This window comes from Pogonomyrmex barbatus, unplaced genomic scaffold, assembly GCF_055798465.1.
Source record: "Pogonomyrmex barbatus isolate J1 unplaced genomic scaffold, ASM5579846v1 scaffold6, whole genome shotgun sequence".
Lineage (NCBI taxonomy): Eukaryota > Metazoa > Arthropoda > Insecta > Hymenoptera > Formicidae > Pogonomyrmex > Pogonomyrmex barbatus.
In genome coordinates this window covers 1,515,670-1,541,906 of record NW_028297160.1, presented here as the reverse complement: position 1 = coordinate 1,541,906, position 26,237 = coordinate 1,515,670, and the positions used below count along the sequence as shown (strand labels likewise).

General features: G+C 45.5%; 1 protein-coding gene and 1 long non-coding RNA gene across 6 annotated transcripts in view; one reads left to right on the top strand and one right to left on the bottom strand.

Annotated features, from left to right (window-relative positions):
- The window catches only part of tio (zinc finger domain-containing protein tiptop), a 152,702-nt gene that overhangs the window by 19,614 nt on the left and 106,851 nt on the right, over window positions 1-26,237 (bottom strand). The window contains exon 1 of one of the 5 annotated variants that reach the window (XM_089082704.1): window positions 6,851-6,983. The exons of the other annotated variants lie outside the window; for them this stretch is intronic. Within the exon in view, the coding sequence (XP_088938830.1) occupies window positions 6,851-6,923 (73 nt within the window). The 5' untranslated portion in view covers window positions 6,924-6,983. Of the gene's footprint in view, window positions 1-6,850; window positions 6,984-26,237 lie in introns of those variants that run through there. 5 annotated transcript variants of the gene reach the window in all.
- Window positions 7,158-25,915, top strand: LOC148935078 (uncharacterized). Its single transcript, XR_016140731.1, has 2 exons — window positions 7,158-7,298; window positions 23,424-25,915. It is a non-coding gene; the product is annotated as an uncharacterized LOC148935078 (long non-coding RNA).

Below are 26,237 nucleotides of genomic sequence, written 5' to 3'. Positions count from 1 at the left end.
CCCGTGCGCACACGGAGGCGCCGAAGATGCGTCCGTTGATGCAGGTACGACGACTGAATGATGGATGGACGGTGTGCACGTCCGGTAAGACCGACCGACCGTCCGTCCGTCCGTCCAATCGCGCAACAGGCGACAGTGATGATCGATGCGTCGCTGCTCCCGCTGCTCAGGAAGGCGAAATCCGCGAACTCGTTTCGCTCTTCGTTAGTAGCATCCGTCCCCACGGCGTTTTGCATTAGGCGAAAGTCGGGATCGGTGAGGAGCGCGATTAATATCCCGAACTGGAGGATCGCGACACGCTTATTTCTCTCTTTAACCCTTAACGGCGGCACAGAACGTCGACTCGACGTCGCGTGGCTTATCATGATATATTATCCATCGGGAACGGAAATTAACGGATTTTTCCAAGCTCGAAATATCCCCGGTTTCTGGCCATGGATAAGATAATTTGGATCTTTGAGGATTAATTTCTGTCATTTTACGAGCTAATACATAAAAGTTGGCGTTACATTGTTACATAATTACGACAATAATCACTTGACTTTCCAAGATATGGAAAAAAGTCGAGCGATTGTGTCTTGGTAAAAGACTTTTATTTCTACCTTTACTTCTATTCTCAATTTCTTAGAATATTTCTGATTCTAAAGAAAAAAAAGTAAGACTTTCTTAGAAATAATAAGTCGCTAATAAGGGGAAACTGATGTTTAATAAAAATGTTAAAAATTGATTTTTTGGAATAATATTAATCTTGTCGATTGTTTTTAGTCGTCGACCGTCGATTAATTTCATTAAATCGATTTCGCAGCAGTTTCGAATACGATCTGCGCAGCTGTAAGAAGCGATATTACGAAAGATATAGGATTTCATGGATTCGGTTTTTTTCTTTCGTCCACTGGCCCTTCGCGCGCAATTCTGACAGTCTTGAACCGGACGTGGCCCGGAGAGAGAAGCCGTGCAAGTGCGGTACGATGCCACGAAGAACGGGGGGGGTGGGAGGAAGGTGACAGGAGGACGCCTTCATCACGATATCCGTCACTCTTCTCCTCCCCCCTCGTTCGTCATCCGCCTCCTCTTCCTCTTCGTCCCTCGCTCCTCGTCTCCTCTTTCTCTCTTTCTCTCTGTCTCCCTGTCATGCCGCTCGGCGCCTTCTCGCCCTCCGCCGCTCTTTCTTGCGCTTTCCGTCACGCTGCCTTTCGAAGTGTCAGTCCTGTTACCGACTGCCGGAGCGGAGGCCGTGACAACAATAATTGTCAGCGAAGTAACATCTCTCAAGCATCGCGAGGAAGAGAAAGAGCATGAAGGTGGCGGCGAGGTGGTGGGCGCGGAGCGCGAGCGCGAGCGCGAGGTGGAGAAAGGGCCGACTGGCCTATTTATAGAACCGGCAACAAACATAGAGCAGCTGGTGTCGATCCGTCCGGTTATCGCCGCGTTTACACAGCCCCTGTCATATCCTCTCGCGAAGTAGCGCGAACCACGAATATTCACTTCTTTCCGGAAATACAAAGGACGAATTGTAACCGAAACCGTATGGCTTCTCTTTGATTTGTCGCACAAAAACAATTCGTGCTCTCATTGCACGAATTTCATTTTCACCGATTCATTAAATTTACATTAAAATCCATTAATGTTGCAGAATTAGAAGGAAAATAAGAAAATGTGCGCATACGAAATATCGTATGCTGGCACTGCAAAACATTTAAATAATATTTAACTTCTTTTAAAATTAATGTCCTAATAATAAAATAATTGATATGAATTATTGACAATTTCTGATCAGAAAATATTCAATAAATATGTATGCATTTCATGTATTTATGTTAAAACATCGCACAGATATTACAAAATCTTATATAAGTAAATAATAATCTTCTTGACGGGATGGAGAGACGACAAAAATTCACACGGAGAGTATCACTTCATTTTGGCAAGGACATTAAAACGCAGCAATCACGCAGTTGGAAAGTATAATATAAGATATATGTAGATCAACGATGTGCCTGTCCGATCGCCGTCACGGTCCGAAATAAAAACTTCCGTGACGAACGTTCAACGGCGGGATGCAATTGGCGAAGCGAGTGGCAGCGCATCAGGCGCGTCTTGACGGACAGGAAGAAAATAAGACGCATGACCAGTTCGCATCTTAATCCTAAAAAAGAGTGGATGTGTCTCTCGTGAAACGGCCGACAACTCCGTCGTCGTCGTCGTCGTCGTCGTCGTCGTCGACGTGTCGGAGCGCGCGGGCAAGAAAGAGGGAAGGCAGTCCCGAAATAGGCTGACGAGCCGCGCGAATGAGCGAACGGCCGACTCACCGATCCGTCCTAATAAATATTGTGTCAACATAAATAAGTGCGATGCCACGTGGTACTCCGCGCGAGTGCTCGGCGAGCGGTTGGAGAAGGTGGAGAACGACGCGGCGGCGCACCGACAGAGTCGATCTGTCGCGCGGATGACGGACGGCTGATGTACAGAAGGACAGGTGCGCCTCTCGATCTTCTCTCCTTCTCTCTGCCGTGCCGTCTGTCCGCCGTTCGTCTTCTCGTCTCTCTTTCGTTCTCCTTAACTTTATCTTCCCGCCGCGACCGAATCGTTCTTGCGCCCCGAACGTCGCTCTCGCCGCGTTCGCTTCGCCTTGACGTCGCTCTCGCTTGGAAACGCGGCTCGCGAACGATTTCGTAGCGACGTGTTGCACATAAACGCGTACGGAGGCAGATGTTGTTTGAGCGTTTTCTCACGACCGCGTCAAATCGAAGAAGGAGAATTATCGCAAAGTTCTCGCGATCGCTGCCAGAGAGCAGTTGGGATTTTAGGATCGCCGTCTGAGCTGTCCGGTTATCGCGCCTCTTATCGCGCCTCAATCGCTAGCCAAAGCGGAATGTTAATTAACGCGCGCGCATACTCGTTATATAATTTATACGCATCAATTCCTAAGATTCCTCACGTACAGCTCCGTTACGGATTGGTGTGAATGGAAATTAGAGAAGCGTTCTTGTCGTTCGAGTAACGGATGGGTGATGCAAACGGCAGGTGCATCTCTCAATCTTCCTCTCTCTCACGCGGTCGACCTCAGTTAATTCACGTCCAACGACAAGCTTCGATTCCCCAACGCAAATAACTCGCGCCTTAACTCGCACTTAGTATCTCGTAACCCAAGCGGCATTTTATACACGCGTTTCTAATAGCGACAGCGATTATTTTTAGTCTTCTTGTGTGTGTGTGTGTGTGTGTGTGTGTGTGTGTGTGTGTGTGTGTGTGTGTGTGTGTGCGCGCGTGCGTGTGTGTGTGTGTGTGTGTGTGCGCGCGCGCGCGCACAAACGACTCTCCTTCGAATGGAATATCATCGTTGCACAGGGAGCGCATTGTACTTTTGTCATCCTCTCGAGAACGTCGAGCACCCGACGTCTTCGTGCGGCCGAAGAGCGCGGATATCACTTGTACATAAACTGGATATTTTAAAGTTACGACGCCCGTTTAATTTTTGGCATTGTCGTGTATATTATATCGTTTTTCCGCTTCGCCTGCTTTCCGCAACCGTGCGAGAGTTATTTACACCGTACACCATGTCCCTCGAAGTCTATAAGTTACCTTCTTGCATCGCGGAGGACTTGGGGTAGTACCACTTCATCAGTGGACAGCCGCCTAAATATAGCCCTACTAATATGCCGCGGACTGCGATTTACGAAGCGCTACCAACTATCATCCCGATGGCCTGTCCGATGAATCACAGTTCAAACGGTGACGAGGAAAGCGGCCTAAAATTTGCCGCGACGGCAGAGTTATTGTTGTAAAACTTGTCATCGGACCATTAATATCATATACTTTTATCAAAACTCAATTGTGTTCATAATAGATTTGTAACATTTAGTTTCCTAAATTAAAATAAGATTTTTAGCATCAGAAATTTAATTTACGATATAATCGTATCATATAGCAAGATTTATAAAAAATTATAGTAAGATTATATATATATATATATATATATATATATATATATATGTATATATATATATATAATCAATATACGTTTCAAATCTTCAAGTACCGAGTGCTTCGCTTATTAATAATGCATTTGAATGGTAATTGTCTAAAAATTCTTCTGTTGTAGCATATTGCAGTTAAATGTGAAAAATAGGAAGGATATATATCACTACGTTTTTCCTGTTTCTCAAATACCGCCGGCGCACCGTGTAACACGTATTTTAAACTAAACGAACTGCGTGCACCCCCTACCCCCAATGCGCCCGGCATTCGGCAGTATGTGCAGTTGGAAATGTCGGGGGAAGTTAGAGGAGTAGAGTTCGCTGAGGGAAATACGCGGCAGAGGACGAAAGGCAGAGGACGAAAGGAGGTGATGGCCAGAGGAGGTGGAGAGGAGGTGGCAGTCAGTCAGTCACTCAGTTCTCCGTCGCTCGAAGCCAGAGCAGTTCCAGCGTAGTCGTAAGGGGGCCGGGACCGAGGTTGGAACAGATTTATGCGACACACATGCGGCAAGGCGTATAACTCACTCGCTCGCCCATAATATCCACTCCCCGGGCCCCGCTGAATCCCGCTCTGCCTCTTTTCCTAGCCCCCAAAGGCATCCAGATGAGAGACAGACGCACCAATACTGTCGAACGAGACCGACGTGGCGATATTTATTACGTATCAGGATTATGTTACCCCGGTGGTTTCCATCGCGACCCGGGGCCCTGAACGTTCTGGAAACGCGCGAAAAACGATTCCGCCCGGAAAGATCTAGGAATGCACTCTAAACTCTAAAACTCTCGCTATATATACCGCGAAATCCGGATTTATCATCTTCTTGAGTACATCAAGAGACACAGAAGACATTAAAAATCGTTTTACAGACATTTCCGAATCGTAGATATTAAGAATCTTAATTCAGTCAACTAAATATAATCATAAGCAAATGATATTGAAACATTAATGCGATGATTTAATTTCGAATGTAAAGAAATCGATCGTTCGATTAGAAACAAAGGTGATGCTAATTAGGTGGCAATCAGGTCAAACAGGTCAATCGGTTTAATTAAAAAGCTATTATTGAATCGCGTTTTGGACACTCGCATCGAGATTTGGGATATCGCTATATCTTTAAATAATCACGCCGCTATTTTCGCTTGTTTCCTTGGCAACGAAACGTTCCGTCCAGAATCATCGATATCGCAGAAAAAGCTTTTTGCGCGCTAACGCTCCCGTAAATCCCGCGGACTTCTCGCTTTCGTCGGCTTAGCGTATATTCCCATAACGCGAATAAAAACGTCGGTGCAGCGGGATATGGTGGTCAGAAACGTTCGTAAATCGAGGAGCCCGTTTGCGCGCGTTCACCGCACGAAAGGGACCGAGAGAAACGGAGAGAAAGAGCGAAAGAGAGCACCGAGGAGGGAGGGGGGGGGGGGGGAAGAAAGAAAGTCCTGTATATGGGGTTACCTATGTCCATACCGAGCCTAGTTAGTCTGGCATCGTACCACCTTTGTTTGCTCGCCCCACCGTCGCGTATCGTCACGACCGTACGTACACAGTGGACCGGCACGCAAATCCACATAACGCACGCACACACGCACGCACGCACACATGTCCGCACGTACGACGTCCTACGCACACAACGTCCGCCGCAGTAGCCGTAGCATTATATCGTGAGCACAGAAGTAATTTATAGTTGCAATAATTTATTGGGTACCATGGGGTTTATACTTGCCTGACGTGTAGCCATCCGTCACCGTCAGTGACGTCACCTCCCTCCACATAATGACTACCTACGCCCCTGACTCCTTCCCCCTCCGTACGATCCTACTTCCTCCTCCTCCTCATCCTCCCCCCTTACACCCCCTCCCCTCCCCTCGAACCTCCGACCGCCCCCCCTGGCCCGTGTGTCTCGGTACTGAAGCGTGCACCCTTCTGCGTAACCAACCCCACTCTCCTTGCGCGCGGCCAACTAGAGCATTCGTCTAGTTATATTATACTTCCAGTTTGCTGGAATACGATATTACTTGCCTGTGTCGAAGGTAAGATAATGAACGATGCGGGCTAACGTGGTTAGAGGCGCACACGAACACCTGCGACTTCTACTATGCAATTAACATTTGCTAATATATTTCTCACCTGTAAAGAATTTACTCTCGTGAGAAATAATGTTGCAAATCCTAAATTTACCCGCGCCAGTTATCTACTTAATTTATTTAACGATAGAAATCTTGTCGAATTGTATCATAACTTTAAAACTTTTTTGAAAAAAGTTACAGATATCTATTAACTCTATTAAAATTCTATAAAAAAATAGAATGCTAATTTCATAAAAATTATTTGAATTTATATATTTAAGAAACACACAATAGGAAAAAAAACATGATAAATTATGTAATTATGTAATTTATCTAATAAATTATGTAATTTAAAACTTTTTAATTATATAATTTGCATGAACAGACATATAATACAACATTAGCTTTTATAGTCGATGAAATTTATTTTTAAGTTACGATTGAGTTATTTGCACGTTGCCGCAGCGAGAAAAAGCGAGCGAACGCTCGAATAGGATAGGTTGGTGCAGATTATTTGATAAAGCGATAAGTAGAAAAAGATTGTCCGAAAATTCGAGTGTAGAAACCACGGGAGGGTCGTCATCTCGGAGGACTCAAGCAATAACGATTTTTCACGGGAGCAAAATCGCGGAGAAGCGCTCGTATATTCTCCGTGCAGCAGAAGTTCTGACGGACAGCGTCGAGTAAGACGGGATGACGTGAGGCCGCGATACGTCAAGCCTCCTCCTCCTCCTCTTCCTTCTCTTCCTCCCGTACCGACCTTCCACCCGCGCCTCTCCATATCACCTCTCACCTTCTTCGATTTCACGTACCGTAGCGTGAGTGCGAGAGTCGACGTTGGTGGAAGTGTTGGTAGTGTCGTTGCTGCCGTAGTAGTGGTGCCATCGCAGTCACCAGAGGCGCCTTCTGATGGCTGGCAGAGATGACGAGTTGGTCCAGAGCTAGATATGCTCGTCACGTTTCTGGCTCCTGAGAGGAACGACGGAGGTGGGAGTGAAGGAGGTGGAGGAGGAGGAGGAGGCAGAACTAGCGGTGGAAGGCACGCGGGTGACGGAGCGGCAGCGGTGGCAGCGGTAGTGGTGGAAAGCTGAGGGTGCGAGTGGAAGTGACGTTGACGGGCGTTTGTCACTGTCCTCGGCAAATAATATCCAGCGCAGCCCGTTACACACCCACCCCACCGCCTCCGCAAACCTTCCTCAGGACGAAAGGCCCGCAGTGGAAGTCGCGTGTGTATACCCGCGAGTGCACCAGCGAGCTAGTGTTCGTACCGGCTTCGTATTATGCATTCGTGTAGATATCCTATATACCCATCCCGCACCACTACTACGAGAGATGGTCGTTCGTTGTACATTTTCTCGTTCAACGCACTCACCCCGCGCTGCAGTCTTGCTTTACACCTCGCGGCGCTACTTCACGACTGCCTTCCCATCTTCGCCACCCTCGTCATCGAGCCTCTCGCACTTCGACGGCTGCGTCGGGGGTATGGGTGGAGCTATAATTTATCGGCGGCCATTGGCAACTCCTTAATTAAATTCAGGATCGGAGATAGAACGAGGGAAATGTATTGTACTGTATTCGCCGCATAGAGAGAAAAGTATCTTTCCCCCAATATTAACCAGACAAAACTCCACGATTCTATATTTCCGTGATATTATCTTATTGCCGTTGCAAAGACTTGTCCATCGTGACAACTGGATGCGTATTTTTTCGCAAGACATTCTCGTCCGTAGCGCCGTTACTATCCTAACATTTAAATTAATGGACACAGTAATAATCGTCAACATAAATTGGACATCATCTGCTTGCCATATGCCACGTCAGTATGCACCCTCTAACCCACGTGGCATCAATTCAATAAGGTAGAACGGATAAAAATGATAATGAATTAGAAATTAGCGCTATGAAATATGGAACGTAGCTAATTATCGGACGGCTCGATTTCCTGTTCCCATGGAAGAGAATAATTAGTGGGACTTATTCGACCTGTCGGACCAGACAGGTTCTATGCGAAGGGAGGTGACGCGAAGGGTTCAACACGGTCGTCGAAACAGAAAGAGGCAAGGGTGGAGGTCTTGGCGACAGCCGTCAATCGATTGTCAACCGGGTCAGCCAACCAACCTAACCCGAACTTCAGAACCCCTCTTCTTCAAGCGGTTCCTTCGTTCACGTACGCAACGAATTGCCTCCTGTCCGTTCCTCCCCTCTGATTCATTTTGTTTTTATCATTGGAAACATAAAGTAGATAACTACTTTAAAGAATGACGAATAATTACAAAGAAGAACGAGCAATCGCGACAATTTTTTTTTCCTAGTAAAATAATTTAGAAATCTCGTTCGTTGGCCTTCGCGGGATTCGTAGTAAATTTCTTCACTCTAATTCCAACAACGCGCCGGGCGTTCTAAATTGCGGTTATTCATAATTATAGGATAATAAAGCAAAATTCGGAACTTAATTCGACCCCGCAGCTTACTTATACAGGTTTTGCAAAAACAACTTCCATTTACAATTTGTGGGGCAATAACGATTTCTCGTTGGGTTCGTAGAATTTCGTCCAAGACAATAAACCGAGGGCTGTCATTAACAGCCCGTTAGTTTTTTTCTCTCGGAAAGGATGTATCTTCACCATCCTCGAAAAGAACTATTCATTGAGAAAGATTAGAGCACATCGTATCACATAAATTCGCTTATCTCGGATGCTCGCAAAATTTCAAAACTTCACACGAAGCATTTACGTGCCGTTGCACACTACAATGAACTACATTGAAATGCAGGGTGCGCGTGTAGTTCACCTCGCAAAAGGGTGGAAACGTCAAGGGGGAACTTAATTGAGCGTTCAAAACCGCGGTGTGTTCAATTTGCTTCGATTAACGTCTCTTCTCTCGCGCTGTGGGAGCATCGGCACCGGAACGGAGACGGCGAGAGGGAAAGACGAGTGTCCCGACGGAGAAGAGAAGAAGAAGAAGAAGAAGAAGGAAAGAGAAGAACGAGAGAGCAGGAAAAGATGTAATCAGTCTCTCGGACGCGGGGTGACGAGTCGCTGTCTCTCGGCATGACGACTGGACACGAGCGTTCTTCGTCCTCTCCTTCTCGACCCGTCCTTTTCAATGCTCACTTTCGCCACCCACCCCCACTTCAACAACTCTAGACGTTCTGCCCCTCTCGCCGATCGAGCTTGATAGGTATGGAAGCGAGAGCCACGTACAATATACATCTACACTTGCGTTGTCCGAGAGGGTGCGGAGGGGGAGAGGTGGCAGTCTGTAGGAGTAGGCACCCTCCTAGCCGCCTTTCCGGACCCTCCCCACCGTCGATATCAAGACTGCCGTCCGACAGATCAATGCCGTGAGCGGCGACGACGCCTGGGCGTCCACCGACGTCTCCTCGGACGGACGGGTGGACATAGACGGACCCTCGAAAATCGGCTGATGGCTTTGCAGGACCCAACCTAGATTGCTTCCAAAGAACCATTGTGCGCACTCGGTCGCTCGAGAACCACCGCAGCATTGTAGAGACTGATTAACGGCCGAAACTAGTCCGCCAAAACCAAGTTGTTAGTTGCCAAAACGAAATGTGTTAAGACCATCATTATTTATCAACAAATAATTGATAATAAAGTTGATAATAGAGTTATGATAATTGAAAGAATATTACGTAACATTATTTGGTTAGAAAATTGTTTCAATATCAAAATTTATCTTTAAAAAGTGATAAGTGTGATTACATATGTAAATATTATAATTGAAGTTTATTAAAACGTTAAGTTTTTCGACAGTTTAGATAGAAATTCTTTTCATTATAATGCAAAGTAACGGGAAAAATGAGTGTTCACACTTGATATACTTACACTCGAAATAAAATTATGTAAAAGTATGGGAAAGTAAATATAGATAATCATGGTGAAATTCCTATTCAGAGTGTAAGAATTTTAAGACGGAACGAAAGGATGTTTTTCGAAAGGATCGATGAACGATATCTGTTGCTTCTCGAAAGTATTCCTCGAAAGAGCGTAGGTGCGTCGCGCGAGCAAGCTGACGGACAGACGGACGAATGAAACCGCACCCGTAAACTTCATTGCATATTCAACGAGTGGAACCATCCGGGCAGGAGGATTTTGTCTTGAACTCCGTGTGGAGCAAGATCCAGAGAGGGAGGGACGGCGAGGTGTCAACGCGCGACGGGAGGGTTCCACGACACGAGCCATTGGACTTCGGAAAGGAGTCAGTCCGTCCACGGGACTTCAGAATATCGTTCTGCAGCGGTTTATTGGTTTTGTTTCCGGTGGATCCCTGGAGGACCCCGGCACGTACGACGTTGGGCAGAAGAGAGAAGGAAAAGACGAGGAACGTTGAAGCGCGGCGGGTGTGATTACGAGGGTGGTGATGCCGGTGGTGACGCCGAGTTATTCGAGAGTAAAGCGGGGAAAAGCCAGAGGAGAGAATTCGGCTTGGAGGACATATGTATGTAACTACGCTGTCCCTCCTTCACCGGGTGGACGAGGAGACATACATTCCTCGCGTTTTCCGGAGTGTCCACTTCAGCGGATCGTCCGGGAACGAGGGAAGGACGCGAACCGCGATAAAACTAATCTCGGTGGAGTGCGAAGTCTCCCTATCTTGTCCTGTCTTCTCTCCAATTCTTCGTGTTTCTCCGGATTCGACCGAACAACGGACGCCGACGACGACAACGGCGTGAACAGACGCCAATGGAATCGAGAAAGAGAGAAAAGGAAAAAGATTGAGTGAGAGAGAGAGAGAGAGAGAGAGAGAGAGAGAGGGGGGGGGAGAAGGGGAGGAAGAGCGCGGAGAACTCGGTGGCGGCAAATTGACGCGCGACTGACTGCCTCGATCACATAAATGCGGACAAAACGCGAACTAACTTCAGCTCTCGGCGGTTACGAGGACGTCGAGCCAATACGTGCACGTAATTCCCGACTGGCGTCTCAATGGACGTCAGAATCACTTCTCTGCCAGTCATCCGTAACGAAGGACGTACATTCGCAGACGGGAACAGATACTGAATATCCTACATGTAACGCGGCAGAGTTCGCGCTAATCTCCGTAACGCACAATCGAGGTACGTAATATAGACGTAAACCTCGAATGGATGAACGGGGCCGGGCTTTGAAAGCGAGCTTGGCACGGTTTATCCTAAGATCATGCTTGTCGATGAAAGGCTTGTTGTACGTAAGACACGCTATCAAATTGCTTTCGCCGGCGGATTGATAATGAGATTCCGTAACACACTCTCATTTGTGAACGAATCTGAATAACTCGTCTGTTTGTTATAAATATATGTTTTTAGTTAGTATACATTTTTCAAGACTATTTTATATAAGAAAACGAGTTTACTCTAATTTAATATAAAGCATTATACGTATTACATTTTAATCGTTTTTATTAAAAACACAGTCCGTGTAATTGTTGATAATTTCTCGCTGCAAAGGCGAAGAAAGAATTTTTCCAGTTTAAAGGGACAACAAAAGTGGCGCATTGTGCCGGTGAGAAGAAAAGAACAAGAACGAATTGAAAAAGAAGAGAAAAAAGCGATAAAAGAATGGAAAGAGAGGGAAAGGGGGAGAGAGAGGGAGAGAGAGGGAGAGAGAGGGAGGAAGAGAGAGAAAGAGTTCAAAGTGATTGCTTAAAGGATCGATTAAAGCATCCGTCGAAGACAGTGTCGAAACGTTTCAGCCCGACAGTTTGAAGGAAGCTGGACGACGACGATCCGAAGGTCCGACATGGCAAGGGGTGTGGTACGTGAAGGGTGAACGTGAGTTTGCAGTAACGAAAGAGAGAAAGCCCCGGCCGCCTCGGTTGCGTGCACGCGGGCATATATGTGTAGGTGTATGTGCGTGCGCGTGTGTATATTCGACGGAGGCGAAGAGAGAACGACCGAGATCTGAAACGGGAGCGAGCGAGAGGTCGGCTGTTTCATCTGTCACCTGCAGACGCCGCCTTCCTTTCCGTCATCGTCCCTCTCACCCGACCGGCAGCCACCCCCCCCCCCGCCCGCCCCCAGCGACCCCCTTTAATAATAACAACAATAGAGCTGGACTCTAGCGGCGGTCGGTCGCCGTCGTGGCATGTGGACCGGGGGTGGACGTCAGCGAGAAGGGGTCAGGAGAAGACGGGGAAGGAGTGGTGTCGGTGGTAGGGTATGGGTCACAAGACGACCGTGTCACGTCCGCTTCCAGCCTCAACCCTCCTCCTCGACAGGTCCACCCCGCGTGTCAACCACATCCAGGGGCGTAGGGTCTTTTTCGGACTCAGGCGTATCTCGCGTGTTCGCGAATTCGGAGATTCGATATCTGTTCCTCAATTGCTTACGGAACGGGAAGAGGGAGCAAAGTCAGTCTTATTTTTCTTACTATATTAATATATGTTGCTCATTAAAAGCAATCCTGAACTTTCCAGATATTCAGAAAGAACGATAGGTCAAAGATATTTACGATTTAGCAAGTAGCAAGTAGATTTCGAATAGAGAGATAGAAGAATGGCACTATACATCTCGGAAGCATAGATTTTTCCGGAAGCGACCGCGAGGACCGATCCGTCCCTGACTTCATCCAACCCCACCTTTTACCAGCGTCCGTCCGTCGGCTCGTCTCCCCCCCACCTTGCCTTTCGCGACCCTTATTACACGTCGCGGCTCAACTTCATCAGGGGAATGTCGCACCACTCTCACGAGTACCAGCATTAACCTACACACAAGGGCTATGTCATGTATACGTGCATGCTACGTGGCAATGCTAATGTCCAGGAATGCGACCGTGTGTGTAGATGCATCTGCAGTATTTCGCGATAATGGTGCATCTCGGATAGGGGCGAAACGCCTCGTGCCTCGTGCAATGTAATTATAATTTTACGATATATATATAATAAAAATATAATGCGTTCTCGCGTGTCGCCTAGTCAAATGTATGCTGGATGTTTGCGAATCGCATGTTACTGTCGAGCAGTTTTTATGTTACATTTATTATGCGTGCATATAATATGATATTAATATCGTATATCGTTACATATTCATACATATAGTATTTATTGATATTAGAGAAATATATTGAAAAGAATAAAAATCTATGAGTTAAAGCTTTATTTCGATAATTTATAATATTTCAATGTAAAAGTGTGAAATTACTTATGGAGAATTATAAAGCAATTTTCTGCAATTTTATAATGTGATAAACGCGCACGAAGAAATAGAGAAGCGGGATTAGAAATATAATTTCACATAAACGGGTTATACAATATAATCTATATGAAAATATCTGAGCATGCACAAGATGAAATTTTTCATTTTATTACGAGCAATTGTATGATCGTGGACAATCAAATGGCATTGCACGAAACACTTTTTGTCAGGGACTTCGTGATTTCGCGCATGAGTCACGGGAGCGTGTCCGGGCCATTAATCGTCCGTAATTTCATTCAATTTAATTACCTGGCCAACGCGTTCAAACCGAACGGGGCATTAAACCGTCCATACCGAACGTAGTGTTTGCATTTTAATACGCGGGACGGTAACACTTTCGCATTACCTAATAATAGGAGCGTAACGAGCGCGTCCCTTGTATTGGTTAGCGGTCAATAATTAGCAGCGGATTGTATTCGCGAGTATTTTTTCGGCGTGCTCACAAACCCGTATGAGTCGTGTCCTATGACTTGCTATCGCAAAACGCGTCTCAAAATTACTTACGACAACGAAAAAGATCACAAACTAGACAGACGCGTATCGTCTCGCAAATAGATCACACTTTCGAAAATTTACTTTTCCTTTTAATAAAAATTTCGAGTACGCGAAAAGAAGAGGAATTAAAATCATAATAATGTAAAAATTTGATTGTAAATATTAATTACACTTGTATAGAATTTTTCCCCTCGTCCCCTAATTTTTACTAGATCATCCACATTCGATGGTGCGACCAGGCGGATCTTTCTGTTAAATGTTGATTCAAAGGCTTTGACGGACTCCATATTACCGATGCGTCGTGCAAATCCGGAATTTTATCGTCGATAAATTTTTTTTCCTCCCATCGACCTCCGATCGATAGGTCGATACAAAACCAAAATAATTTGATAAATGCATGGGCCATTGCGCGTAATGACAGTCTCTCGCTGCGTTTCGCCCCGGGCGTCACACTCTGCCGGTTGCCCCCTCCCATTCCCTCTCTCTTTTTTTTTTTATTTTTTCCGCCCAAAAGGTAATCCAATCGAGAACGATGATTGAATTATTAATTGAATGACGCGCGTGGCTGGGGGTCACACGCGTGCTGCCGCGTATGCAACCTCTCTCTCGCAACGATGAGACGGTTGCTCATCGCGAATAATTCGTCGGGCTTGTGCAGCTAGTGCCTTTTAATGCGTCTCGAAAAATGTATCGACAACCGATAAACCGACAGAATTAAATTTCTCCTCTTTCCCGTGCTTTTACTGCAGCACAGTAGCACGCCAAAAGGCAGGCGCGCGAGCGCATACGCGAAAATAGATTTCGTTTTAAATTCCCAACTGTGCGTACGATTTTCAATTAAAAATTTATCAGCACGCCCGATGAATGTATATCCGATATTTCTTTCGTTATATATAATTATGACAATGCGCGTTCATGTCGGACAGATCGGGTATCGCGCGTATCGGACAAGCCGTGCAAGATGCCCTCTCCCCGTCGCCCCCGGCACGTCCGTTCGACATTAACGCGTACGAAACTCGCTATAATCCGCGAGCTCCTGGTTCGCGTCGCAACGTCGAACACATCCTCCTTTCGGATCGACTTCGGAATTAACGCGGGCGCTTCTGAGATGGATGAGGCGCGGAACGCGAGAGGACGAGACAAGAAGGGAAAAGAATAAAAAAAAAAAAGAGCCGCGTTCAGAGACGGTACAGGCTATGAAGAGGGCGGGAGGGAGGGAGGGAGGGAGGGAGGAGCTTTGTCTCGATCTCGTCGACGACGACCTTGAATGATCTCGCCCTCGGAAATTTGATCGACACCGGTCAAACGAGTAGACCGGACTTCAAACGTGCCCCCGCCTCCATCTCCTCTTCCATCACCCTCCTTCCCTCTTCCCCGCTTCCGAGTTTTGTTCAAGTGGTCGGACGTCGGTTGAAAGTCCGTCTCTCCGCGGTGGACAGAGAGAAGATGACGAGGTGGAAGAAGCGGCAGCGATCTTCGTCTACCAGGGAATAGTCGGGAGACGCGGGCGCAGCGGCGTGGCCGGAGTAACTCGGAAAGTGTCAGAACGATAATCTGACGCTGGCAACGTGATGGACAGAACGAACGGTCCACTTCGCCCTCAACTCTCACGTCTTCCCGCCGTTCCTTTTCCTTCTTCGTCTCCGCTCGTCTCCGCACCTCCGCTAATGCAAGACACACTGGCTTGTATTAAATGCCGCCCGTTTTCACGGATGAAATATCCGTCCGTCTCCTTAGTAAAGGCGTAAAACGAGCACGCGTCTAAAAAAATTTCAAAACGTTTTAATCTCGATTATATTAACGTAGGTGATAAACATTCAATATTTTTACGAGTCTTCACCGATATAAAAGCAAATATTATTATTTTCCTTGGCTAAAGTTTTTTAACATTTATGATTCACTAACTAAATTTTGAGAAGACTCAAGTAAATATATCATTTGAAACAAAATTAAAATCTGTAGTCTACGTCGTTATACTTTTTGCTTGCCGCTTCCTGATATATCATACCATAATTCTCAAGAGGCCAATATTATAATCTTCGCATCGAGTGAAAAATAAAAATTTTATAAGAATTGTTTTCGCGAGACGGTGCCAATGTTAAAGCTCTTTATGGGGCGCCGTTCTAAAACGAGAGATGCGGATTAAGTACTGACTTTACGATGCAATCCAATCCGCCGAAGCGAGATAGAGTACGTAGAGTAGGCGAAATGTAAATAGGAGCGACAGGATAATAATAAATGCTCATGGAATAGTAATGAGAGGCAGATGCAGTGATAAAGAGGAGATAAGAAACGGAGAAAGTACGTACGCACGTATCTCAGAGCGACGTGTACATGAGTTACAAGGAAGGAGCGATCAATAATGCTCTTTTATAAAACGTACAGCGTGTGACTTAAAAGAGAATTTAGACGTTGATTTAAGCACGCGGCTAACGTGATTTATCGCCGGCGCTGGTTCCGCAACGCACGACCCGTAACATTTATTGTTCTTCCCCAAGCATACGTACGTATCGCCTTTTTTCCCTTCTTTCCAGAAATTGAAAAAGAATACGCGGCGGTCGGAGAGACCGTCAGGGGGGAGGGGGAAGCGGAGGGGGGAGGGAAGGAGGAAACGAAATCGGAGACCATCGCAATCCTGGGAGAAACCTTTCGCTCCGACGTCACTCCGGCCTGACGCGGCTGTCGCGACGAGAGAGATCAGGATTTATATCCGCAAAGTCGCTCCGCTTGCGTGCGCCGCCGCGGACGGACAACGCAACCAACCCGCTATGTGAGAAAGGCGTGGATGTGAAACGGGTCGCACGTGTAAAATCCGATAGATCCCCGTCATGCAATACTCGTTAGTACGTCGACAATTCGGCTGGCGTGTTTCACCGAACAAAACAATGACGCTGTCGTCGACGATTCGGCGATCTCCCTGAAATTCCGACTCGAAAATCGTGATATTTTGCGCGTCGCCGTATCCTCCTGGTTCCGCTTACTATTTTCTCTCTTGCGAGTCACGTATTACGTGAAAGGCAAAGGAGAGGGAGGAGGCGCGCGGCAGAAGGAAATAAAATAAGTCGTCAGGAATTATACACGAGTTGGTAACGAGAGGCTGACAGCTAGGTAACTTCGGTCCCAGTGGTCCATTTCCGAATATTAATTTCAGTCTCTCACTTTGGAATCGTCGTCGTCGTCGTCGTCGTCTGTTGCTCTGGCGCGAGACGAAAGCCAGGTGCATCGGGACGGATCGAGGTCGTCTCGACGAGGATGTTAATTGCGACACGACGCGACACTTACAGCAAGAGCGAAGAAGCGAGAGAGCGTCTTCTCTTCGATCCGATGCTTCTTTCTCTCTCCCCGCGAGCTCGATTGCATCGATTGATCCCGACAGACATAGCCAGACTGCATATAATCGGAATAATTAATGCCGAGCGCGATTGACCGAGCGCGATTGACCGAGCGCATAACGCTTGCCTGTGTGGCTAGTGGCTCAGAAAATCGCATCGCGATGGATAGGTCAGAGCGATACTGTCGCAATTTTCCTAATTACAATGAATGAAAGAACTGCGCCGATGCATCGCGTGGCGAGCGCAATTAATTCACGTTACGTTCACGAGATGATTCATGGCTGACACGAGCTAGATAGTAATTCTTTAGGGATCGCTACAACGAGTAACGGTGAGTTCGGCATCCCTTCGCATATATGCAACGTTTGAGCCATTGCGCGCGAGCGCGTATCAATGTAAAACACCGTAAACCATTATGAGCTTAGCTCCATAATAATGATCGACGTTGAGGATCTCCTTTCCATCTTCGCACGGACACGTTAGTCTGACGTGTACGACGTAAGTCTCTCATTTGTAACATTAACGCGAAGCTCCGCAGCTTGGTAAGCTTATTATTTATAGAATCGGGAATCGAGTACGATGACCCATGCTGCACGCCGTAGTCACGTTGGAGTTTAAAAGCGATGGTTTATGACTTAAAAAAAAAAAAAAAAAAAAAAAAAAAAAAAAAAGAGAGAGAGAAAGAGGAAATGAGAAACGGTGGCTCGCGTCACCTCTTGACATTAGCGTGGACTCGATAACTCCCACCGTCTTACAAGGACAAATGCCATGAGTCCTCCGGCGTGAGGGTACCACCTGCGCACTTTCGGCGGCAAGTGCGGGGACCCCATTGTGCCTTCTTTTCACTGAGCTCACCTGGAATCGCCAGTGGCGCGATAAGATCTAACGAAATCGGCTGTCCCGTGGGGAATTAAAAATGAGGGTGGAACGCCCGCTGGCAAGCGGAGGAGGACCGTATTATCCGAGTCGTCCTTATCACGCGGCCTCGCATAAATCCAGCCAGGACACACGAATGCCATGGCCTGTACGCCGAGGATTGCGATCGCGCGTCTTCCTCAATCTGGCTCTTCTACTTTCAGGGATGGACTCGCATGGAAGGCAACAAAGTATATACATCGTGCTTTTCTCGCAAGAGCAAAGACCACCGATGAACAATTTTATTCAAAAAAGGAGTCAATTTTTTAAAGCCGCGTACCGCGGCTGAGATGAGAAAGCGCGTGATTCCTTTTTAACGTTCGTGAGATAAAAGCGTAAAGTGCCGAAGCTATCCTCACGCTCTCTCAACTTTCCGCACGGAGGACCCTCACCACGAACGGCCCTGAAACACCGATGAATTTTTCTCCCTCGTCTGGAGAAGAGTGTGGTCCGTTATTAACCCGGGCGCCCGCCGGAACGACCCGGCATCGCTCAACCACTCGAGTCGTCCCCGCGTCTTTCTCGACGACTCGTCGCCGATCGCCTTCTCTAAATATCCTCTCCTTCAAGACAATATAGTGATCCACGATAACGAATTTATAAGGGTGACTGTTTGAGGGGATCGAGGGGATTTCTCTGAGAATCGCCGATCAGTACTGTAATCATGTTCGCCACAACGAAATTGATAAGCTATCAGTTGTGAATGTACAAGTAGAATTGCGTCATGTCCGATCCATCTCGAGTGGAATAAAGACGCTGATATTTGTACAGGAATTTTAAGAAGTTAATTACTTTTGCTCTTTCTACGTGACAGGATTGTCGGATTCCTCGAGCAAGAAAATACAAACTATTTATTACAAGTGAAATTGGAATGAAGATAAGTAAATATACAGCTTATAGAGAGGTGAAGACGCACAGAATGTCACATATATCGAGGTAAGGAGTTCCAATTCAATACGATAGGATAAATGAAAAAAAAATTTTTTAAAGTTTAGGAATACGTGTTTCATAGAGCGCAACATGGAACGATGTACCGCGTGCAATAAATACATAGATATACGTAATAAAGCGCATGTAATAAACGCATAGATACACACGGAAATCACATTGCTAATGTAATGAGCCAACCATATACAATTTAAAATCCCCGGTCTAAAGCATTACCACGTGTATATCGTATAAACCCATCATCGAAGAACATAATTCTGTTTTTATCCTAATTAACGTCACGCTTAACTGCCTGCCACGATCTCAAAAAAAAAAAAAAATCTCGTTCTCAGTTCCTCCGAAGAGATCATCATCGGTAATATTTATTTTGCGGCTGTTTCTCTTAAAACACGACAGTTTTATAGAATTAATATGCACCGCGACAAACGCGCGAGCGGGAATTAAACTCGTAGATAATGCAAACGTAAATGGAAATGCAATTATGCATGAGTACGCGTGCTACATGTTCAAAAAGTTATGACGTAAAACGTGGCATCGTAAAAAAAGATATATTTCTTTCCTGAAACAAATCACTGATTAATCGAGTTTGGTTTCGAATGTAAGCGTGAAAAAACTTGCAGAATAATTTTGAGATTTCCAAAATTTTCCATTAAGCCCTTAAGAGATGATAATTTTTTTTTACAAGATTATATTATCAATATTGACGTAATGACAGCTTGCACTTTTGCAGTCAGTTGAAATAAATGATATAAATAAAAAATTTGGAGAATTATAAAAGATAAATAAATCCTCATGAATGCGTCGATACAAAGTGACGACCTTTTAGAAATAGGCATACGCGCAGTCGCAAATGCAAGGATACAAGGCTCAATTGGCTGATCCACGAAGCTCGTGCCGTCGCTTTCACGCGATCGCCGTGTTCACCCGGTCCTCCTACGACCGTCGACAGAAATAAACGATACGTCTGGCAATAAATATCACGGTATTATAATTAAGCTAGCGGCAAGAGGGTATGGCGCACGTGCAATGTGTGCGGGACACGCAAGATAGAGCGAGCCGGAAAAGTAAAATAGCTATATCCTTCATTCAATGATCTCTGATCCGAAACCACTAAGGCATGAAATGTAGAAAATGTGTTGTAGGAGGGCTGAAGATTATAGTGGTGTAAGGCGGCATAACTCAATTGTTAAGAATAATACTGTTTGCATGTTCGTAAAAAAATTCAACGTATTTTATTTGATGGATTTAAATGCGTCAACATTTAATTCATCAGCTACTCATATATTAGCAATTTGTAAGATGATTGATTGATTTCTTAAATAGATATAAAAGGAATTTATTTGTAGAAATCATTTCCTTCTAGACTGTGGTAGAAAATATTATTTGATTTGCCTTTTTGCACTTAGTACATAGTTCATAAATCGATAACGAAAGTCCATGTACGATCAAGAAATAGTGGAAAAATTATATTTAAATTATATTAGTTAAAAAATGTAAAACAAATTATATTAAATTATATTAGTTAAAAAATGTAAAACAAAATGTAAAAAATTAAATGAGATTCTAAAAAAAGTCCATTTGCGTCTTAAAATTTGCTACAACAATATAAAACAATAGACTATGGGTGAAAAACACAACTTGATTGTGTGTGAGCGATGAATATAAATTATTTCCAACATCTACAATGGCGTACCAATTTAGCGATAAACGATTAAGTAAAACGCTTCTTCGCACATAAACTAGACGAGGAAAGATGTAGGAAGACAGTGAAAGATACGCTTTGATTTGTTTAGTCTGCCACGGTGGCACAGAGCGGGGCGGAATGCATCAACGTCATTCAAGGAGGCATTGTTTCATCGCGCCGCGATGCAGCGACGAAGACGCGGCCTGGACGTGGGCCGAGGAATGTAAATCGTTGCGATGTATCCGCCATCGCGCGCTAATTTAGAGGCGAGGAACGCGCGACGGAATTGCATACTGTCACCCCGAAAATTCATCGACGACGTCAACCGGCCGTGCCGTGCCGTGCCGTGCCGTGCCGTGCCGTGCCGTGCCGTGCGTCTCACGTGTGACGCACACGAGAGATATAACTGGTCGCACACATATTGCACGTGCATCCTTCTCTCCCGGCGCGCTCACATCGCCTGTCACGCCGCGCGAAGAGCGAGACGAGCGGTATAAGAGAGCGGAATGAATCGCTGCCACTCAAGGAGCACAGCCGTCGGATGCGGCGGATGGACTGACAAGGCCGAGTTGGAACGTCGTGACGTTGAAGACGCGATGCTGATATACGCGTCCACTACCGTGATGCGCGCAACCAGCCGCGCTCGACAAGCATCCCGCCGTTCCCGAGTCCACCGCGCGCGAGAGCAAACCCTCTCTCGCTCTTCGTTTTTATCTATATAGAACGCAGACGTGTGCACACACTTCCTGGCCACGGCGCGCAGCCGAGAGATATTACACGTTCCTCGCGCGCGCAGGATAGCCTTACGCGACGTATTAAAAATGTTTACGGAACCCCGTGCCTAAGAAAATGATTAAAATAAGCGATCGCCGGGGCAATAACCCTACGGACGTTAAAATTAAAACTTGCCGCTTTTATTACGAGTCCTTCTTTTTCAAAGTCAACGCCAAGCTATTTTCGCACAGGTCGAGTTATTGAAACTGACGTTACATAAAATCTCGACTTCCCTCCCCCCCCCCTCTCTCTCTCTCTCTCTCTCTCTCTCGAGTGACATTGCAAACGAGATAAAAAATCGAGATAAAACGCAAACGCAAAATTATCAATAATGCACGTCTACTCTCAACATCATCCTTTATCGATAGTCTACTTTGTTATACAGGAGGGTATAACGCGATGGTCGAACGTATCTCCTGCATAAATCGTTCTCGACGAGGATCTTGCTTTCTCTTGCGCTGAAGAAAACGACGATGATGAAAGTGTCCTCGATAAATTTCCCAATCTTGCAACGCGCGCGATGTACGAATGTGGCCTTGCCAGTCCGTCAGAGTGCAGCATTGGCTTTTCGAGTGGCAGCGACCGATTCTGCTCGACTGTGCTGCTCGCTCGAGCGCTTGCATCGTGTCAGATGAAGCGATGATAAGTGAATGTTCTGTCGATGCGTATGCACATGAGTTGTCGGCACTTACAATCGTACATACTTACTCGACGAAAAGTAAAAAGTGTTTCGGGGTATTATCGAGCACCCCGTGAAATCATTGGGATATTTTCGCTCGATATTTGCGCCCGTCATCGCATCGCACATCCTCGAGTTCCTCCCTCCACGAGAGTTTTGTTTTTTCTTAACCGCGCGCGAATAATCTTTGTCTCGTAATAGCGTAATGAAAACGAAAAATCGCGCGTATTATACGTATTTACCGTATTTATCGGAAACGAAATCGCAGTGATCCATTAGATACTAGGTCGAAACTAGGTCACCGCGCGAACTCCCCGCGAAAACCAAATAACTTTCCCGGTAATAGTGCGCCCGGTCGTAAAGTCATCACGATAATTTATCCTGAACTTTCGACAGGGACTTTCCGACATACGACGCATAACGGCGCGCTATGACGTTTCATTGTACCCGCGGGATGAGAGAATCAATCGTGCGTGAAAAGTCGCGCACGTTCGGCCCGATTTTTGTGTGTGCCCGCCGGCATAAATCGCGATTTTCCCATCGCGCGTTGTACGCTCGCTCGAGCGTGGCGGCACGACGGCTCTCTTCGCCTCGTCCCGTTTCTCGGCTCGCAGTTAATCGTTTCGATGTTTAGCTTTTCTCGCGTATTATTAACCGGTCGATTTCGCAATTCTACAACGTAATTTCTACAATGGTGGGCTCCTCCTCAGTTTGTCAGCCTCTATTAGGGAAACGCGCGGCCGACGCAGGCGTGTCGGGATCGCGAGAAGGTACTCGGAATATATCAATTCGCGAATTTGCGTCTTGCATAAAATAAGCGCACGCGAAAGCAGACACTTGGCAATGAACTGTCGGCACGCAACGGGGGTTTACTTACAAATCGTTCGCACATTAATTTCTGCCGAAGACTAATTCCCGATGCGCATATTAAGCAATAAGAGCGTGTCGCTCACGGACATTGTGTGATTTCGCATTAAACACAAGATCATTATGTTCGAATAAATGAACGATATATCACTGTCGCGCCGCACCGTGTGTCGGGTGCGCTTGCCGGGAGATGACGTTGTTAATCAATCAGCCGCCGCGAGGGAGATCGCGATCCGATCTAAGCGATCGCCGGCGCGGCGATTAAAGCACGAGGACAGCCAGTTCCTTGGATGCGCGGCCTAATTACGCACTCGAGTCGAGTGCGAGAGCGAAGCGGGAGAGAAGCGAGTCGAGCGCGGGACCACCCTGCCGTCAGTCCGCCTCGCAATAACCCCCCGTCGAACCAACCCTGTGCGGATAAACCGCACTGCACCGCCAACCATCTCTCTCGTCGACCAGCAGCAGCCGCGCGGCCGACTAATATCTTATTCTTTTGTTGCAGGCTTTGCGGCCTGCCTGCCTGCGTTTGCGACAAATTTCGGGCTGATTATTCGAGGCGGTAGAGTGACGTCGGTCGGCCGGATTAAAATGTTCGCTGGCTACCGGAGCTGTAGCAACTGTAACGAGGGTCGCAACGCGGCGGATGTCACCCTCGGGGGAGAATCCCGCTTCGTCCTTGCCGCTTTTCTTCCGAAACCGTGCCCTACCGCTGCGTGCCGCTTCATTTCCTGGGCTGACGTTACCTTGATGTATCATTGGATCTATTATCTCCGTCGTAGCGATATACTATTTCTCACTTTTAATATTTCATATAAGTTTCTCTTCGCCGAATATTCGATAAAAAAAATTGTTTTTTTTTTTTAGTTTAATTTATTTCTTATTTTTCCTTTTTTTTTTAGATATTCTTTATTTCTTTTTGCTAAGATGCAAAATATATTCTGAATAAATTTGATGCTTATGATGAGCTTATAATAGATTTACAAACTTTTGAAATATTTGGAACAAGTAATATTTAGTTAAATATAAATATTTTTTTGTATACATTCCAGTTTTAGAAGATATTCTAAATACACAAATATACAAATATAATTTTATAAAAAATTAATATATTCCTAGATAAAGCAAGAATCATACGTAAATCACAGAACTAGAAACACGATTTGAATAATAAAAGATGCAATTGTAACATGGTCGTACTAGGCGTCGTAATGGCGTCAATAATGAAATCGGGTCGATTAAAGTTGAAAAGTTGAGCAATGAGAGAAAGAGTGCAATATAATCGCATATGTGTGATTGTGGAATAATCTGTACGGCGGATTGTATCTTTTTTGCGTATGTCCATACTGACATATAGTCATGCTATATCATCAGCGACAGCTAACGAGATTCGACTTTCTATGTTATAATCGAAGATGTCACGCGGCAAACGACGGATGTTACCGCGCGAAAAGAGGATCGTTTTCTTCGCCGGTAATAATAATAAAAATTCATGCGACATTTTATGGCCACCATAAAACACAGAAAGCCAATGAGAAAAGTAGTTGTAGCGTATGAAAACGGGTACACACAAGTTACAACGAAAGACAGCCGACCAATCATCGTTAATCGCATTATAATGATTATGTAAAATAGCACTTTAAGTATTGCAGTAAAAATCTGAATACGTACATTGAATATTCCAATAAAAGTCTGATTATGTATACACGGGTAAGAGCACGAATATCATGACATATGAATCGCTTTATAAGCTTGTTTCGTGCAAAAGATATACCTACAAACGGTTAAATAAATATTATTACGTACTGTTGATTGAACAAGTTCTCGATCGATCGCAAATGCGTCTAATAGTAGATCGATGATCATACGAGTGGGATTGTATGGGCATGTGGCATGTGGGAAATAATGCTGACTTGCTATTATTCAATTACAGACCTCGATTATACATATCGTATAAATATCTTTTTAGTTTAGTCTCGTTTCTCGTTTCGCAACATGCAAAAGTTATACGCCTCCTCCTTACGCGTACGTCGTTCGCAAATCCCGGTATAAAATCCTGCACGGGCGAGAGTAATGGTGAAATAACATTACCTCGATGAACACACCGTTTGCAGCATCGCCGCAAAGACCTCCCCCTTGCTGTGCTATTCGGCCGGCAAGAACGACCAGTTCGAAAGCGCGATAAAGAGGCGCGATCGTGAGCGCGCCACTTCGGGGTTCAGAAGCGGAAGAACGACGGGCGCCCCTTTGGAGGACGGCGGGGCGACGAGAGTCGGCCGTTAGCGCGTTTTACGGCGGCATTAAGCTTCTCTTAAATGACGCACGCAAAGTGCTTCTGGCCGTCCCCCATCCACCTCTGGCCAGGATGCTAACCATCCTGGTCCACCCACCTACCCGCCAAGAAGCTGCTTCCTGTCGTGCGAAATCACCTTTTCACCCAGTCACTTCACACCCATCCTCGCCACCTCCTCCTTCTCCCGTCTTCCTCCTCCTGGCTTTAATATCTATCTGTCCACGCGTATAGATTTAAACTGACAATTTCTTTTCGCCTTGGAATGCCATTGACGGCGAAATGGTATATTTTACAGCCGAAAAATTGCTACGTGTTAATCAATGGAAAATATAATTGTTACTTTGCGTAAGTAGTAAGTTAAACACACACGAGAATTCTTCACGAGTAAATAAGTGGACGATTTATATAAATATAAAATACTTTTAAATATGCAATGATGATTAATGTCAAGTATTTCCAAATCGAGATTTAATCTTTAGCATGACGCATCAACGATCTCAGGTTTGAATTGTAAAATATGGAGCGAAACATGAAGCTCAAGCATGCAATATGATCTATGTACATGACACACTTGATCGAATATATATATCCCGCTACTATAAGATAATAATAGTTCACATACAAAATAATGTCTGTACCTATATCTATCTAATACGACCACGATCATATGTCGCGGAAAATAAAGAAACGAGCGAAAGAAAGAAGGCTGCAATATCTATTAAAACACAACAGTAATCGACTATATATGTAACTCAACAGTAAAACAATAATTAAATAGTTACACGACACTAATCTCATATCTATATATTTCATAATAAATAATTAGAACATTTATGCAATTTTATTTTATTTCATTTTATTTTTCTACAAGATATCATTATGCAGTCAATAACGTGTATAACTTTGCGAATGCGGTTGAAAGTTTGCCGCGTCTGTACACATAAAATTCCCTTGGCGGGAAAGTCGAATGATGCAGACGCTGAATCGAGGGATGTTCGCGGATAGTCAGTTTATAAAAGTGGATTG